The following is a 14,825-nucleotide window of genomic DNA, read 5'->3' as shown; positions in this document are numbered from 1 at the left end:
GCAGGATCTAACCCTTGACATTGAATCCGGGCCCCTCCGGCGTTTGCGCCTTCAGACTGACTCTGTATTCACATCAGGCCACCATCTAATACATATAAAGTACATATATCGCCAGGGGGCTTGCCCCACAGAATCAAGATCTAACGACGTCGATCTGTGGGAGGCCTAACACGCCAACACGGGAAGATCATCGCCCTGCATTTCACTCTCGTATCCGGGGCGGAGAATAAGCAAAAGACATAATCACTGAAAGTGACTTGCACTAGGCTAAAGGCTATACCTACCTGATATGCAACTGCATTCAGAAGTCACCGACGCCCAGTGGCTCGCGAAGTTCTCTTCTGAGCTCTGCTTAATTCTAAAAGTTCACGCACAGCATGCTCCCTCGGCTGACAAACACGGAGAGTCTCCAACATATATTTCACGACGACTGCAGCGTAATCTTGTCCTTGGCTGTCAGACCAGCCATATCAAACCTCCTGAATGACGTGAGCCTACTGTATCAAATGCAGGCATAGCTGCATCACTCTAATCAGACCAATGCCATTCAGTGAGCATACCTCAGCTATCGGAGGATCCGGGAGAAGTCCATTAGATACCTACAGCTTCGCGCAGAGCCAAGTGTGGCTATGAGTCTATCCAACAATACTTGCGGCGAGCATTGGGCTCTATCAAGTAACTCGTTGGACGCCTCACACTCCTGTCCATCCATGTCTCAAAAATACTTCATAAGGATTGTACGAGCACTCGTAACCAACACTAGCACAATTGAATCCTGGTCACCTACACAACTACAGTCAGCCCATCGATCAATATAAATACCATCTCAAGTCACCATGCTAACTACCTAACTCATACCCAAGCCATTGCATCCTCAATCTCCTCATCAAATTCCATTATATTCAAATCGAACCAAGCAGTCCTTCAGCATCTCGGAAATGCAACTATTCTCAGCTCTCACCATTACCGTTGCTACCACACTCCTCACCTCCGTTCATGGAACTGCCACTATCGGCCAAGCCTGCAGCGGCAGTAGCACTTATGACTGCACCGACGATTTCAACGCCGTGGCAATCTGTAACGGCGCACGGTGGGTAGAGGCCGCCCAGTGTGGAGGTGGATGCTGCGCCTGGCCATTGGGAGACCCTGCTCCGTTCTGTAGTTGCTAGACAATGGACTGAGGTAAGCTTCCTTTAACAGTCCTGACATGGGATCTGGATGTACTGACGTCGGTATGTTATTGTTCTAGCACAGAGTCACAGCTTGAGTGTAATTGGTCTTGTTGCTGGCAAAGTTCGGGGTCAATATCTTATTAGATCTTGTGGGCTATTCTATATGTGGTGTATATGGGTTCTATAAGTGGCTGTGTGATAGTGTCCGAAACAATGGTCTATTCTATCCTTATGAAGATCGCTGCGTACTCTGCATGAAGCATGAGCTAGAAAGTCCTGAAGGCACGGTACCATATATGTCCCAAAATAAATCAGCCAACGAGATAAAGCATGTTGTAAGCAAATGGTCAACAAAGTCTGTCTAGGAAGATAGGGATGCCATGCTGCCTCAACAGCTTCAAGCACGGGATGAACATGTCCATTCCGATGTCGATATTTCTGTCCATCTTCTTCAACACGAGAGCGGTTCTATATTGATATGATTCTCCACTATCAATATCGGAGACCATAACGCTAGCCTTTTTTGGTTTGGTTCAAGAATTAGCCATGATCCTGTACCATTATAGAGCGTGATTGGTTGAATCTGGCCGCCATTTCCCTGCTGCGCCAACTCACCCCTCGACGCGGGGCATTGGTGAAGGACAAGGTAGATCATTCACCGTAACAAGTTCAATGAACGGTGCGAGCTCACTCCAGTCTAACTATTTATATTGTTTCCTCGAGGCGTATCGTCGCAGAATTCAGCCGAGAAATGCCCGACCTTCTCTCCAAAGCCAAATCTTCACTGTTCAGGAAAAGACGACATGAGAAGGAAAAAGCTTCTACTCGAGGCACCTCTCCCAGCAAAGAGGGCTTTGAAGCTTCGAAAAGCCTGGTACCCAAGCGTGAGGATCTAGAAAGGCCTGCCTCCATTTCCGATGATCTCTGGGTTCAGGCCGAGCGTCAATTGAGACAAAACAGTGAACTGGATAAAATTATGACAGCATCCGTTGAGATATTGCATTCCGAGTATAACTTGAGCTTTCAACCAGGGGATTATTGCCTTCATGCGCGGCTGTCCGAATTCCTCGAGACCAAGGCGACTCAAGTGAAAGAGAAGAAGTGGGTGATAAACCTTGGAGCTCATGCTATAATCGTCCGGGATCAACTTACCAAGATCTTCCAAAACCTCCTTGCGGTTAAGGATATTGTAACTACTGCGGCGAATGCAAGTCTACCAGCCTCACTTGCTTGTGCTGGAATAATGGCTTGTTTTACGGTGAGCAGCGCTTGAGTACTCCCCCTGACATGCATGGCCTATAAGCTAACAATTCTCAGACAATTATCCAAGCAGCAGAGCAACATTCCCATCTTCTGCAAGGCTTAACGTCTATTTCTGAATTGATTTGCCGTTTGCACGTAATGGAGCGCCTCTATTTGCACTCTGGCACAAAACAGGATATTAGCCTCCTCGACAACCTTCGGAAAACTATGATTTCTTTTTACTCAAAGATCCTAGAATTCCAGGCCCGAGCGCTCTGCTATTTACACAGACCTCGGGCATCTCAATTCTGGAGAGATGTTCTTAACCGGGACGGCTGGACCAACCTGCTGCAAGAATTTGAGAAATACCAGGATACAATAGGTCGAACCACTTGCGTCATTGCAGATGCAGGATCAAGGCAAAGACATGAAGAGCTTCAAAAGAAATATCAAAAGATACTGGAGGCCTTACGCGATCGCGATACATGGACAACGACTTCCGATCGAGACAAGCAGGTCAAACGATTCCTTAACCTGCTCTATACTTGTCCCTATAAGGACCGGAAAGACCGAAACACTAAGCGTGTCCCTGGGACCTGTGAGTGGTTCATAGGACACAATAAGTTCCATGCGTGGCAAGGAAGCTCAGGCGATGATCTCTCCGGTCTACTATGGGTGTCAGCCGATCCGGGATGCGGCAAGTCGGTCTTGACTCGATATCTAGTGGATGAGGTTCTTCTCAGCAATGATAAGCGAACAGTCTGCTATTTCTTCTTTAAAGACGATTTTGCTGACCAGAAGAGTGCAACAAGCGCACTTTCAGTGATATTGAGGCAGCTATTCATTGCTCAGCCTCACCTTTTGCACGATGCAATTCTGGATAAGGTGGACACTGATGGTGACCAGCTGACCCAGTCATTCTCAGAATTGTGGAATATATTGATGTCAGTTTCGACCAATCCCAAGGCGGACGAGATAATATGTCTCATTGATGCCTTAGACGAGTGCCAGGACGAGGATCGGAACCGGCTCATCAATGCCGTCAACGATTTCTACTCAGGCCCCCACAATAATAGCAAGCTGAAGTTTTTGTTCACGAGTAGACCATATGAGCATATACGACGTGGACTCTCTGATCTCATCACAGCTTTACCCACTATTCACCTAAGTGGTGATGGCGAGAGAGAGGCTGAGCTGATTTCACATGAAATAAACCTTGTTATCTCGGAAAGAGTGCATGATATCAGCAGACAGAGATCTTTGATGAATGAAGAGTGCGAAATGCTCATAGACAAGCTTACTGGCGTTTCAAATCGAACTTATTTATGGGTGAGCTTGATATTAGATGTGCTCGAAAACACTCCGGAGTTCTCTAAAGGCAAGGTCCACCGCATACTGAGCGACTTACCTACCACTGTCGACAGTGCCTATGAGAAGATATTGGGTCGGAGTACTGATAAAGCGAAGGCAAAGACCCTCCTTCAAATTATTACAGCTGCCATGCGACCTCTTTCCCTGGATGAACTATCTCTGGCTCTAGCACTTCGTGTAGGTTATCAGGATTCGACAGATATAGCTGATAACATGGAACCAATATATCGCTTCAGAAGAACCTTGAGAGACCTTTGCGGGCTCTTTGTGATCATTCTGGATGACAAGGTCTACCTTCTTCATCAGACCGCGAAAGAGTTCTTGGTACAGGATAGCAACTCTACTCCAAACAGAGCTCTTTCCCAACCCACAACAACCTGGAAATATTCACTCCATCCATGTGAATCAAACCGGATTTTCGCAGAAATATGCATTTCTTGTATATCTCTTGAGCCAGATGACCCATGCCAGGGATATATGCTAGAGTACTCATCATGTTATTGGGCCACCCATTTCCGCCAAGCTTGCATTCCAGACGAGGATCCGCTAATAGACCGCGCGAAGTCACTTTGCGAATCAAGGTCGGATATATTTCGAACATGGTCTAAGATCTATGCCGTAAAGGAGGATATTGTTCCTGACAGCACTTCAACGCTTTTGATTGCATCATCAATGGGCGTCACTGGCGTGGTCAAGTCCATTCTTACTACTGGAAAAGCAACCCTTAACTCGAAGGATTCGGAATACGATCAGACACCGTTATTATGGGCAGCAGAACGTGGCCACACGGCAGTTGTGAGGCTTCTGCTTGCCGCAGATGAGGTGGACATCGACTCTAGGAACTCTGTTGGTCGAAGCCCATTGTCATTGGCCGCTCAGAATGGCCACCAGGAAGTGGTGAAGCTCCTTATCCAGGAAAATATAGATATCGATTCGAAGGATATGGCTGGCAGTACGCCGCTAGCACTGGCAGCTGAGAATGGCCACGAGGGAATAGTTCGCCTCCTACTTGCCACTGGCAAGGCAGACATCGACTCCAGTGATTCATCCGGAATTAGACCCCTGTCGTTAGCAGCACGATCTGGGAAAGAGGCAGTGGTAAAGCTTCTCCTTGCTAGCGAAAAGGTTGATGTCAATTCAAAGGATTCAAGGCTAAGGACACCAATTTACTGGGCAGCAAGAGGAGGCTACGAAGCCATAGTGAGGCGCCTTCTCGATACGAGAAAGATAGAGGTTGACTGTAAGGACCGCGATAACGGTACTCCTCTGCTCATGGCAGCAATAAACGGCTGTGAAGGAATTGTGAAGCGATTGCTTGCTACTGGGGAGGTTGATGTTAACATAAGAGATGAAAGCCATGGCATGTCATCACTTTCTTGGGCTGCATGGGCAGGTCACGATGCAGTGGTTGAGCTGCTTCTTGCTACTGGGGAGGTGAATGTTAATATCAGGGATCGGAAATATGGTAGATCACCGCTCTCGTTCGCTGCTAAGGAAGGGCACGAGAAAGTGGCCAAACTCCTGCTTGCTACAGGGAAGGCAAACGTTGACTCAAAATGCATAAGGGGCCGTACTCCCTTATCCTGGGCTGCTTGGGAGGGTCATGACATAGTGGTGAAACTCCTTCTTGCTACTAAAGAGGTAGGCGTCGACTGCAAAGACTCGGAGGATCGTACGCCTCTATCCTTGGCAGCGGAGACTGGCAAGGAGGCTGTAATAAGGCTTCTCATTGCTACAGGAAAAGCAGATGTGAACGCCAAGGATGTGACCGGACGCACCCCTCTGGACTGGGCTGCAGAGAAAGATCACCAGGTTGTGGTCAAACTTCTTCAAAGTGCTAATGGATAGAGTCTGTTTACCTTGCATTGCTTTTTTCAACTGGGAAATTTGGATTGGTAGAGACGAGAGCCAGGTTCTCGAGTACTTTACTATCGAAATTTGTCGATGTTGCCTTTGCAGCCTCTAGCAGTGTTGGAGATGAGAAGAGGTACTCCTAAAAAATTCAAAGCACCTTATACAAGGTTCAGATTACGACAAGAATTTATATGCACCTCTCGAAGAGGACACATTGTCTATATCAAATACGTAACTTGACGTCATATCATCTCTCAAATACCCCTAACTCTCACGCCTCTCCCCGACACTTACTCACCAAAGTTAAAGAACACCCCTTTTGGAATGTCCGGAGGCACTAGTCAAAATATCAAGATAGAAAAAAGGCCATTCCATTTCTAAATGGTTTCTAGGAAGACAAACGCGCATGGAAGCCCTCCGTCAAACGTACAGTATTCTATTTGGAGAGCTTTGTGCCACCTTTGCCCCTGCGATACCGCATAGGATCACCATAAGTTCCAGCAAAACGATCCCATGTGCTGAAATATTGGCCAAAGTTGAGCTGAACGTTCTTGTGATGCGACACACCGGGTCAGCCCCATTCCAATAAAGTAAGGGGTAAAACAGGCTTTGAGTGCGCCAATGAGCAATTGTGTTGGTAACACAGTAGGTGGGTGAAGGATTTCACTGTCCGCATACTCGGTGCTGGCTCACGTCTATGACTGGTAGAGAATGCATTATCATGCAAAGCTGGGATCATCATGGCGGATACTTCCGGTTTCAGGATCCTGCATTTGCCTCAACAGCAGATGTGACGTATCTACCGAGCTGACAGAAGCTTACACGGCCAGATGCATGCCACCAACAGCTCTATTGCATAAAACATTGACGGGGGCATTATGAGAACCCACGAGTCCAGACCGCTTAACAAATCCAAGGACATGGCCACGGCCAATGGTGAGCTTAGCGTCCAATCTCTACCCTCAGAAGGGCAATGAAGTCGCGGTAGAGACCAGGTTGTACATATCAAGCAAGCACAGCGTTGTTCTGGGGTGAAGATGGAGACGTGCCACCTGTAATGTTGCAACAACATTGATCGTATACGGTCGCATTTACTAGTATCATGGCGCAGTATAACGGAATCTGTTCCTTCATGTGCTAAATTACCTAATCCAGGTGAGACACTAGCATAGTCAACGCAGGAGTCGTTTTACAAATTGATGATAAGTGATGAGTATCCTCTTTCCACGCGATCAGAACACGCTAGGAAAGATTCTCCAGGGAATGCGGAGACAATACTCATCCCAGACCCATACTTATTCGCACATCTTTTCACATCCCGTAAACACCGATGGATGATCATCCCTGTAACCAAAATGGCTTCTGTGTATGCAAAGACGGCCCCATTGCCGCAGAGCGAGCATAACGACCATGTATAAAACACGCTTCCAGCGTAATTTACATGACGGGCCACGTCCCGCAGTCTAGCAAGAAACCCCACAATTTAAATTGGGATAATTCGCAACTAGATATAGATGCACCGGAGCAGAGAAGTAGAGAACGATGGGTTTTCCCATTCCTCGTCTGATAAGATACAGGTATCCCTTGTGTCTGGCGACCCGGTAACAAGCACTTTGCCTGCGTTCTACTGAAACCCATCTTCTGAAGGTCGGCGAAGAAGCGCAAAGACCAGCCCGCTACAAAGATCACTATGCTGGCGATCCAAGCAGGGAGGGAGATCTCTGTTGGGTGTTTGGCAAGATACCGGGTTTGCAAGGTCCAGAAAACCGGCATGATTGCAGAGAGTCCGTAAATATTGTCGCAGCCAAACGATTCGTATTTGCCGTCCTAGGTGTGGAAAGCGTGGACGCCTTCTAAATATTGAACGATGTTCTTTTACTCTTTTATTGGTAGGACATACACCTCTTCATTGACGAAGAAGACTACGACCATGACCGCGCGGAATAAAACAACTGTAAACATGGTGCCCGTCAGGTATTCATGTTGCTCATGCTGGTATGCAGCAAAACAAAGATCAACAGGCGAGCGTTAGCTTCTCTGTTATTCTTGAGAAAATATGATTTTGGGTCTTACATTAATGTCGATGCAATGATGCCCCCGGAACGAGTAGAGAGGAAATGCCTCCAGTCCCAGTACTGGCCAATACGTGGGTGAAGCTGACCTCCTTTGAATAAATCATACCAAAATGATCCTGTGACCGGTCATTAGCGCGTACATATCGTTAACCTGTACATGTAAAGCGTAATAAGGATCGTGAAGGGAAAACTGCTTGCCTGTTAAATAAGTTTCGTGTGCATTATCGGGCGCCACTCGGGCCTTGATCTGGAATAGGATGAGGGTGATGGAAAAGATGTTCGTAACTGCTACGAGATCTCTCCATGTTTTGACCAATGCAATCCACGCTGCTAAGCCATTCAGCTTGTATCTCAATCGTCGACCACCAGGGTTTGGCGGTCCGAAGACAGTTGGTCCTGGGAGTGCGACATACAGCAGAGCCTGAAAAGTCAACCACGCTGCACACCCTCCGGTAGCCTCGAATGTCGGGCGAGGTGTCCATTCCAAAAACCAATGAAGAAATCCTGCAGAGTATGTGGATATGGTCGTGGCTGAAAGTGACAATTCGAAGTTCTGGTAGGCAATTTAGTAGAACAACACTGTCATAAGTGTCGTCTCACAGAATATGAAGGACATTAATTCCGCAAAGAAAGGGGGGATTCTACACCCATCCCTTGAGTTTCCATTGGGTTCACGTCGACTGCTTTGGCTGAAACTTCATTAAGTTTAGCTGAGGCCCTATCGCATTTGGTGCGAGTAGACATAGAAGTCAATTCAAGTAAAACTTTGTGTTGGGTTGGTCAGGCAGTGTGCGCTAGTGAAATAATGTGCATGTCTCATGTCTTCAATTTCAATGATTCAATGCATGCCGGGCACCCGGAAGGGGGGCAGCCAGATTCCTGCAGCGAAAGATTATCTCAAAATAAACATCACACCATCCAGGCCTCCTGCATCTCCGTGTGCTTCTCAAGCTCCATGTGCTTCTCAAGCTACCCCTCAGCGTCTGCTTTATAGCATGTATATCTGAACAAAATAGTACTTCGACTACAGCTTTATGATCACCCAACTCGATACAATTGGAACGAAAATCAACAGTACACACCCGCTACTCTGCCGCGATTTGGTGCGTTAACCACAAAACCCCATCTCATCACACTTGCAGACCAGTCTGGTAGACTATTATCTGAATATAGAAATGACCAGTTATAATTGATTCAATAGATACCGCTAGGCCACCACTACCCTTCTTCTGCTCCTTCATCTTCTTTCTCTTCAAGAGAAGAAAGTGTGACAAACTATGAGGCTGATCTTTCAAACCGCACCGTCTATAGTGTTAGTTATGTTCATCTTTTACCCACTGTGAACCCGACCGCAGCATCTATGCCACCTTCTTTCTACCCCTGGAAGAGCTGCTGCATTACGCCATGCTGATTTAATATAGTAAGGTTTCTTACGTAACTAGCTACTACAATAAGACATAAGTATCTTAGTATTAACAAATAATATTATGGGATGAACACCCCTCAGACATCATTTAGTTGCCATCCCGCCTCCCATTAATGCAGCCGACCGTTCTAGTAACACACTTCCGCACTGTGATGGAAAGTTCCATGGTCATCACATTTCTCGTGTCACGTCATGTGTTCCTTACTTTGTCCTACCTAAACATCATTCCAAACGTCATGTTGTGACACATTCGCGTTCGAATTATTTCCCAACCCCTCCGAACTCGTAGTGATCATATATCAACTAAGCCACACTACCACAACAAAGAGCGCAACGTCACCTCACAATTGTCTTAAAAGAAGATCTCCCCCGTACAAGGCCATTTAACGATATAATAGTATGTCCCATCAAGTTACGGATTTCCTAAGTTGGGACTTGTTGCGCCTTGCTTGGGAAGACCTGCCTATGGAGACGAAAGCTTTCCTCCGGAGCTACATAAAAGACGTAAAATCGGATCGTTTGGAGTCACACGTTAAGCATATAGTACGAAGGATTTTCCCTTGTTACTATATAGATTGAAAGCTAATCGATTGCTAGGCAAACGCGGGATGGGACAGAGTGCGATATCCGTGCTTTGGTATGCTATCTTTCGTGGATTTTGATCTGTCTAGATCCCCAGTCTATGACGAAATAATATCCAACCTCAAAGCGTCCTCGATCATGCTAGACCTGGGGTGCGGCCTCGGTCAGGAAATACGTCGGTTGGTGTATGATGGCGCCCCAGCTGAGAACATTGTCGGTTTAGACAAAGACAAGTACTTTATAGAACTCGGTTTTGAATTTTTTCGGGATAAGGCTACATTAAACTCGACATTCCTAGTGGATGACTTTTTGAAGCCTAGTCCAAAGCTTGCCCAATTAGCTGGCCACATACGTGTCATAAACTCCGGTTACTTCCTGCATTTATGGGACTGGAAAGGACAGGTTAGCGTTGCTAAATGCATCATTGGCTATCTTTCTCTGCAAGAAGGTGACCTGATCACCGGTGTCCAATTTGGGAAAGAAGATGCTGGTCTTTGGAAGGTACCAACTCTTGACTATTCCATTTTGCTACACAACTCAGCCAGCTTTGCACACATGTGGAATCAGATTGGGGAAGAAACTGGCACTAGATGGCTGGTTTGGTCCACGAGCGACCGTGAGGGAACGCATGACAAATTGGCTGCTAAGGGTTTTCGTTTGCGATGGTACGTGCGGTATAAAGGAAAGCAGTCTCAAACTGTACAGGGTGAAAACTTTAGTCTTAAGCAAGTAGACCAGGAACGCTCAGATTGCCCGTCGCCTCAAGTCGGAAAGAATTGAGACTGAGATGAGCACTGCATACTTCTGCGGTATAGGTGATGCCCCCACATAAACAGCTTCCGGATAAAGACATGGTGGAGAGTACTGGTGGCTTTCTATTGTACACAAGAAATGTTGGCAAAATCAATGGCTGTGGTTGGGATGAATATAAACTTATAATAGATACACTGCCTATTCTCCAGCGCTGTTCTCAACTAATTCTAACCTGTCTATTTATTTGCGGGGGAATATCGGGCTGGTTTCCATTACTCTAGGTAGCGTCAAGTGCGCCCAGGCTGTGCTGTCACTGGCCCTGCAAACCTACCATTGTAAAAGATACCTTAACAGGTATTCCGTTTTGCGAGAGAAAAGAGATCCGGTGACGCCGAGCAGTAGACCGTATAGCGGGGCACGAGAGTTTAGGCGTAGCTGAGGTTGACTGAGATCAGAGAATTCATCAGCCGGTCGAGACTAGTGATATTTTGCATGAACGAGTGGAGTTAGAGCGACACATGATAATGATTTACTATCTCTTGATAATTTCATTTTGACCCCTCGATTACCCCATTCAAAATTTTCCTTCTCTCAAACATGGGAAATCATTAGCACAAGTCTGTTTTGACTGCGAGGAAAAGTTGAACTGCCAATCCTGTTCTCAAGGAACACGTAGAGCCGCACAGTCGTTCCAAGATCAACGAAATCGTTCCCTAAAGGGCTTCTCTTTGAGTTGCCGACCGGGAAAGACCGCAAGCCGCGAAGTTAGAAAATTGCAGAGTTGGGGCTACCTAAGCAAACATACATATGACAGCTGGCTGATCCGTAAACTATTGGCGACTGCCCGATGATTCGGCAGATCCCGACGAACATTTAATCGGGGCACAAAGGCCACCAGGGCCTGGACCCTGAACTAGTTTCAGATTCCTGTCACTTCGAGTTTTCGCTCTAGCGCGGGATAAGCTCCGTTGCCTTCTTTGCTTATCGGCATACAGAATAACCGTCTGATTGGTGGGTCACTGGAAGCGAACAGGCGGGTTGCAAAATCAGGATAAAATAGCCGGCACCTGCGAATGGTGGTAAAGAGCAAGAAAAAGCTGGGCGTATGAGGCTTGCATAATAGGGAGCCAAAAAACATGAGCCTACGTTGCATTTTCTCTGCCACCTGGGACTGTGAGTTGCACGATGTCCGCTAGATGTCCAGTAGGGGTTGCAACCATACTTCCAGTTGCACTCCAGGTGCGGCCTGTCCGGTGCAGTTCAGCTGCAGCCACAAATCAACTACAAACCCCTCTTGTATTGACGGCATACATGTAAATATCCTCAAGGTATTTAGACTAAGGTCGTCCGATTGCCAAAGTGAGGTTTTCGGATCACAACCCTACCATTGACCTGAAGGATCTTTCTCTCGCCTTGCAAAATACATCCGTGGTAATTCTCTACAACCCCAAACTGCCATGGAACGCAATACCGAAACCTGCAGCACGATGCCCTACACTCTCCCCGTAGTGATCGTCAATGACACCGAGGATGCACTCACTGTAATCGAGAAGACATGTTGGTACTACGCCAACGGTGGCGCTTGGACCGAAGATACCGGTCACAAGCTCACCCTCATTCTCGGCGGAAGCGGCACATCCGGTATGCTTCGAATTAGGGCCTCGTCTGGCCACACATTCAGCGTTGTCGTGGGGTACCATCATTCCGATTTCTGGTGCGATGCACAGGTTGATCTACCTGATGATGATACGGCAACCAAGCTACACCCGGAGTACTATAACGGCGGGAAACTATCATCCGAGGCATATCCCTCTATTGAGCGAAAGAACTCAGCGGGGCGGATGGTGAAGGTGCACTTGCAGAGTCTGCCGTGTGCAATTCCGCCTGTTATTATCAATTACTCGTGATAAGACGGTTCACGGAGGGATGTGGTTGTAGTGGGTGATTAGGGCGGAGTGGCGTTGGTTCTGAATACTTGAGCGCAAGGTTTAGGCCCATAAGCATGGCCAGAGCTAATCTACACTAGTTTTGAGCCTACACGACGCACGAAAAATTCTCCGTGACAGATTTTTCCTGGCTTTTGACCGTTCGATTCCCATGAATCATAGCCTTACTCCAGGCACTAAGGAAATGTTCTTCTGTAAGGATCGTAACCCCCAGCTGGGGATTATTCCCAAATTAAGCCCATCTCTATCGAATGGCTGATTCTTAGCGGACAAATCAGGGTACAGCCTAGGGTATAATAGGCCCCTGGCATCCCACTTTCATGCAACGTTCCCTGACTTTCCGCCAACTAGCTCTACTAGAACACTGCATGACTGCATTCAATCTTATCTGGCATGCCCTAGGCCCCTACCTTTCGTGCATAGCCAAGCAGACCTGTAGCCGCCTGCCTCGTCTCCTGCAGCTGACTTTCCTCACAAGGATCGCTCTGCCGAAGTTGTATATTTTACCCAATTCCGTTTCTATTCCCCCGCAGACCGTCGGTGTATAAGTACTACCCTAATTCGTCTCTCTTTCTCTTAGTTGTATCAGCAAACTCCCATAGGCCTAAATAACTTTGTCCACTATAAACCCCGCTGTCCACAGTCAATCAGCATAATGAAGGCTGTCATCTACAAAGCCCTGAACCAAATCTCCATCGAGGAGCGGCCTAAACCAACCCTCCTGCACCCCACCGACGCCATAATCCGCGTCCTGCACACAACAATCTGCGGCACAGACCTGCATATCCTCGCCGGCGACGTCACGACTGCAAAAGCAGGCCGAATTCTCGGCCACGAGGGCGTTGGGATCATCGACTCGCTCGGTGCCGCCATCGCCAATTTCTCCGTCGGTCAGAAAGTCCTCATATCCTGCATCACCTCATGCGGGACATGTCACTACTGCCGGCAGCGGCGTATGCCGTCACAATGCGTCGACGGCGGCTGGATACTGGGGAACACAATCGACGGCACGCAGGCGGAGTTTGTGCGAGTTCCGCACGCCGCGTTCTCACTACATGGGCTACCTGCAGCCATCGACGAGAGCGTGGCGGTGACGCTGTCCGACACAGTGCCGACGGCGTACGAGTGCGGAATTTTGAACGGTGATATCACACCGGGATCCAGTGTTGCTATTATCGGGACGGGGCCGATCGGACTGATGTGTTTGCAGATGAGCAGGAGGCTCTTTGGGCCGAGCGTTACGGTTGTTATTGGACGTGGGATGAGGAGGGTTGAGATGGCAAGGGCCATGGGTGCGGACCATGCGTTTAGTGTTCTGGGCGCGGGCGGCGTGAAAAAGGTCGTTGAGGACACTGTGGCGGTCTCTGTGGGTGGCAGAGGATTCGATGTTGTCATTGAGGCTGTGGGAAATGCTGAGTCGTTTGAGATGGCGCAGGGGCTTGTTGGACCCGGTGGCACGATTGCCTCGCTCGGGGTCTTCGGGTGTTCGTGCGAGCTGCGCCTGGAGAAGCTGTGGCATCGCAATATCTGTAGGTCCTCTTCATCTTATTGTGTTTATTTCCCTTGCTAACGTCCGCTAGGCTTACGGACACGACTCATTGACGCTGTCTCAACACTCGATCTGCTGCAGATGGTGGAGGGAGGGCGCATCGACCCGAGTTTCCTGGTCACACATCGTGCGTTTCCCACTCTCTACACTTTTTCATAGATGTATATTAACGTGCGCTAATTGGCCTTCCGCTCCAGATTTTGCCTTTGATGATATAAAGAACGCGTACGAGGCGTTTGAGAAATCGTCTAAGCACGGCAGCTTGAAGGTCATCATCTCCATGCCGGGCGCAGTTGACTCGTCTGCAAATGGTTCTTTGAAAGACCTGCTTGTGTAGGTGTCAAGATATAACATCTCAGCTTACCGCAAGAAGATTTAGGTCGTTAGCTTAGTGAGAAGAGCTCTACTGGCAAGCTTAAGCTGGTGCTGAGGATCTCATCCTGTCTATTGCGCACTCACCGTAGTCTCGCCCCAAAAATATAACATAAATCCAAGGTCTATGGGTCTAGTAGAATATATATATGTTACCCTATGATTCCCGCACTGTACAATCATCGAGAAGCGTCTTTACTCGTCTTTTCCGTCTAAAGTCATGCATGCCCTGTTGGCTGGTTTTACATTGGCTAGCCACATTCATTCAGAGGGATATCTCTGTGGAGGTAGATGACATTCATAATTAGCTTGTTCGTATTGAGTAGCTGGTCTTCGATAGCTTAAGGCCATGTTTAGCAGTCCCGACCAGCCGCAAAAAAGAAGACATAAAAACATACAACAGAAGGGATTCGCTGGTGGTCACCCACCCAACTACTAACCTCCCGGCGTGTGGCTTAAGTACGGCTGAGCGGACGGGAAGCC

The 14,825-nt window shown here is 47.8% G+C and overlaps 5 protein-coding genes across 5 annotated transcripts; 4 read left to right on the top strand and 1 right to left on the bottom strand.

Moving 5' to 3' along the window:
* Positions 1-2,148: 2,148 nt before the first annotated feature.
* BO88DRAFT_319427 (uncharacterized protein) lies at positions 2,149-4,160 on the top strand (the record flags this gene model as incomplete). The annotated part of the gene is made up of 2 exons (XM_025702466.1): positions 2,149-2,430; positions 2,490-4,160. Coding segments are annotated over 2 exons (1,953 nt in total), but the record flags the coding sequence as incomplete, so codon positions are not given.
* A 2,711-nt stretch (positions 4,161-6,871) lies between these two features.
* BO88DRAFT_423709 (uncharacterized protein) lies at positions 6,872-8,330 on the bottom strand (the record flags this gene model as incomplete). Its single annotated transcript, XM_025708670.1, has 6 exons — positions 6,872-6,893; positions 6,929-7,063; positions 7,120-7,466; positions 7,536-7,631; positions 8,124-8,267; positions 8,295-8,330. The coding sequence occupies 6 exons, from the start codon at positions 8,328-8,330 to the stop codon at positions 6,872-6,874; spliced, it is 780 nt and encodes a 259-aa protein (XP_025564694.1).
* A 1,159-nt stretch (positions 8,331-9,489) lies between these two features.
* On the top strand, positions 9,490-10,522 carry BO88DRAFT_384401 (class I SAM-dependent methyltransferase). Its single transcript, XM_025704701.1, has 2 exons — positions 9,490-9,683; positions 9,738-10,522. The coding sequence occupies exons 1-2, from the start codon at positions 9,540-9,542 to the stop codon at positions 10,500-10,502; spliced, it is 909 nt and encodes a 302-aa protein (XP_025564693.1). The 5' UTR covers positions 9,490-9,539; the 3' UTR covers positions 10,503-10,522.
* Positions 10,523-11,932: 1,410 nt separating this feature from the next.
* On the top strand, positions 11,933-12,382 carry BO88DRAFT_335989 (uncharacterized protein; the record flags this gene model as incomplete). Its single annotated transcript, XM_025702878.1, has 1 exon — positions 11,933-12,382. The coding sequence occupies one exon, from the start codon at positions 11,933-11,935 to the stop codon at positions 12,380-12,382; it is 450 nt and encodes a 149-aa protein (XP_025564692.1).
* A 694-nt stretch (positions 12,383-13,076) lies between these two features.
* On the top strand, positions 13,077-14,307 carry BO88DRAFT_478881 (putative zinc-containing alcohol dehydrogenase; the record flags this gene model as incomplete). The annotated part of the gene is made up of 3 exons (XM_025712034.1): positions 13,077-13,950; positions 14,002-14,097; positions 14,168-14,307. 3 exons carry the CDS (start codon positions 13,077-13,079, stop codon positions 14,305-14,307), a joined length of 1,110 nt encoding a protein of 369 aa, XP_025564691.1.
* Between the last annotated feature and the right edge of the window lie 518 nt (positions 14,308-14,825).

Source organism: Aspergillus vadensis (assembly GCF_003184925.1).
Source record: "Aspergillus vadensis CBS 113365 unplaced genomic scaffold BO88scaffold_6, whole genome shotgun sequence".
Classification (NCBI taxonomy): Eukaryota; Fungi; Ascomycota; class Eurotiomycetes; order Eurotiales; family Aspergillaceae; genus Aspergillus; species Aspergillus vadensis.
The sequence above is the reverse complement of the archived record's forward strand: the minus strand, read 5'-3'. Positions and strand labels throughout refer to the sequence as shown.

Coding starts and splice junctions, on each gene's coding strand:
- BO88DRAFT_384401 (XM_025704701.1), top strand. CDS start 9,540: ATGTCCCATCAAGTTACGGATTTCCTAAGTTGGGACTTGTTGCGCCTT. Junction 9,684..9,737: donor AGTCACACGTTAAGCATATA/GTACGAAGGATT, acceptor ATCGATTGCTAG/GCAAACGCGGGATGGGACAG.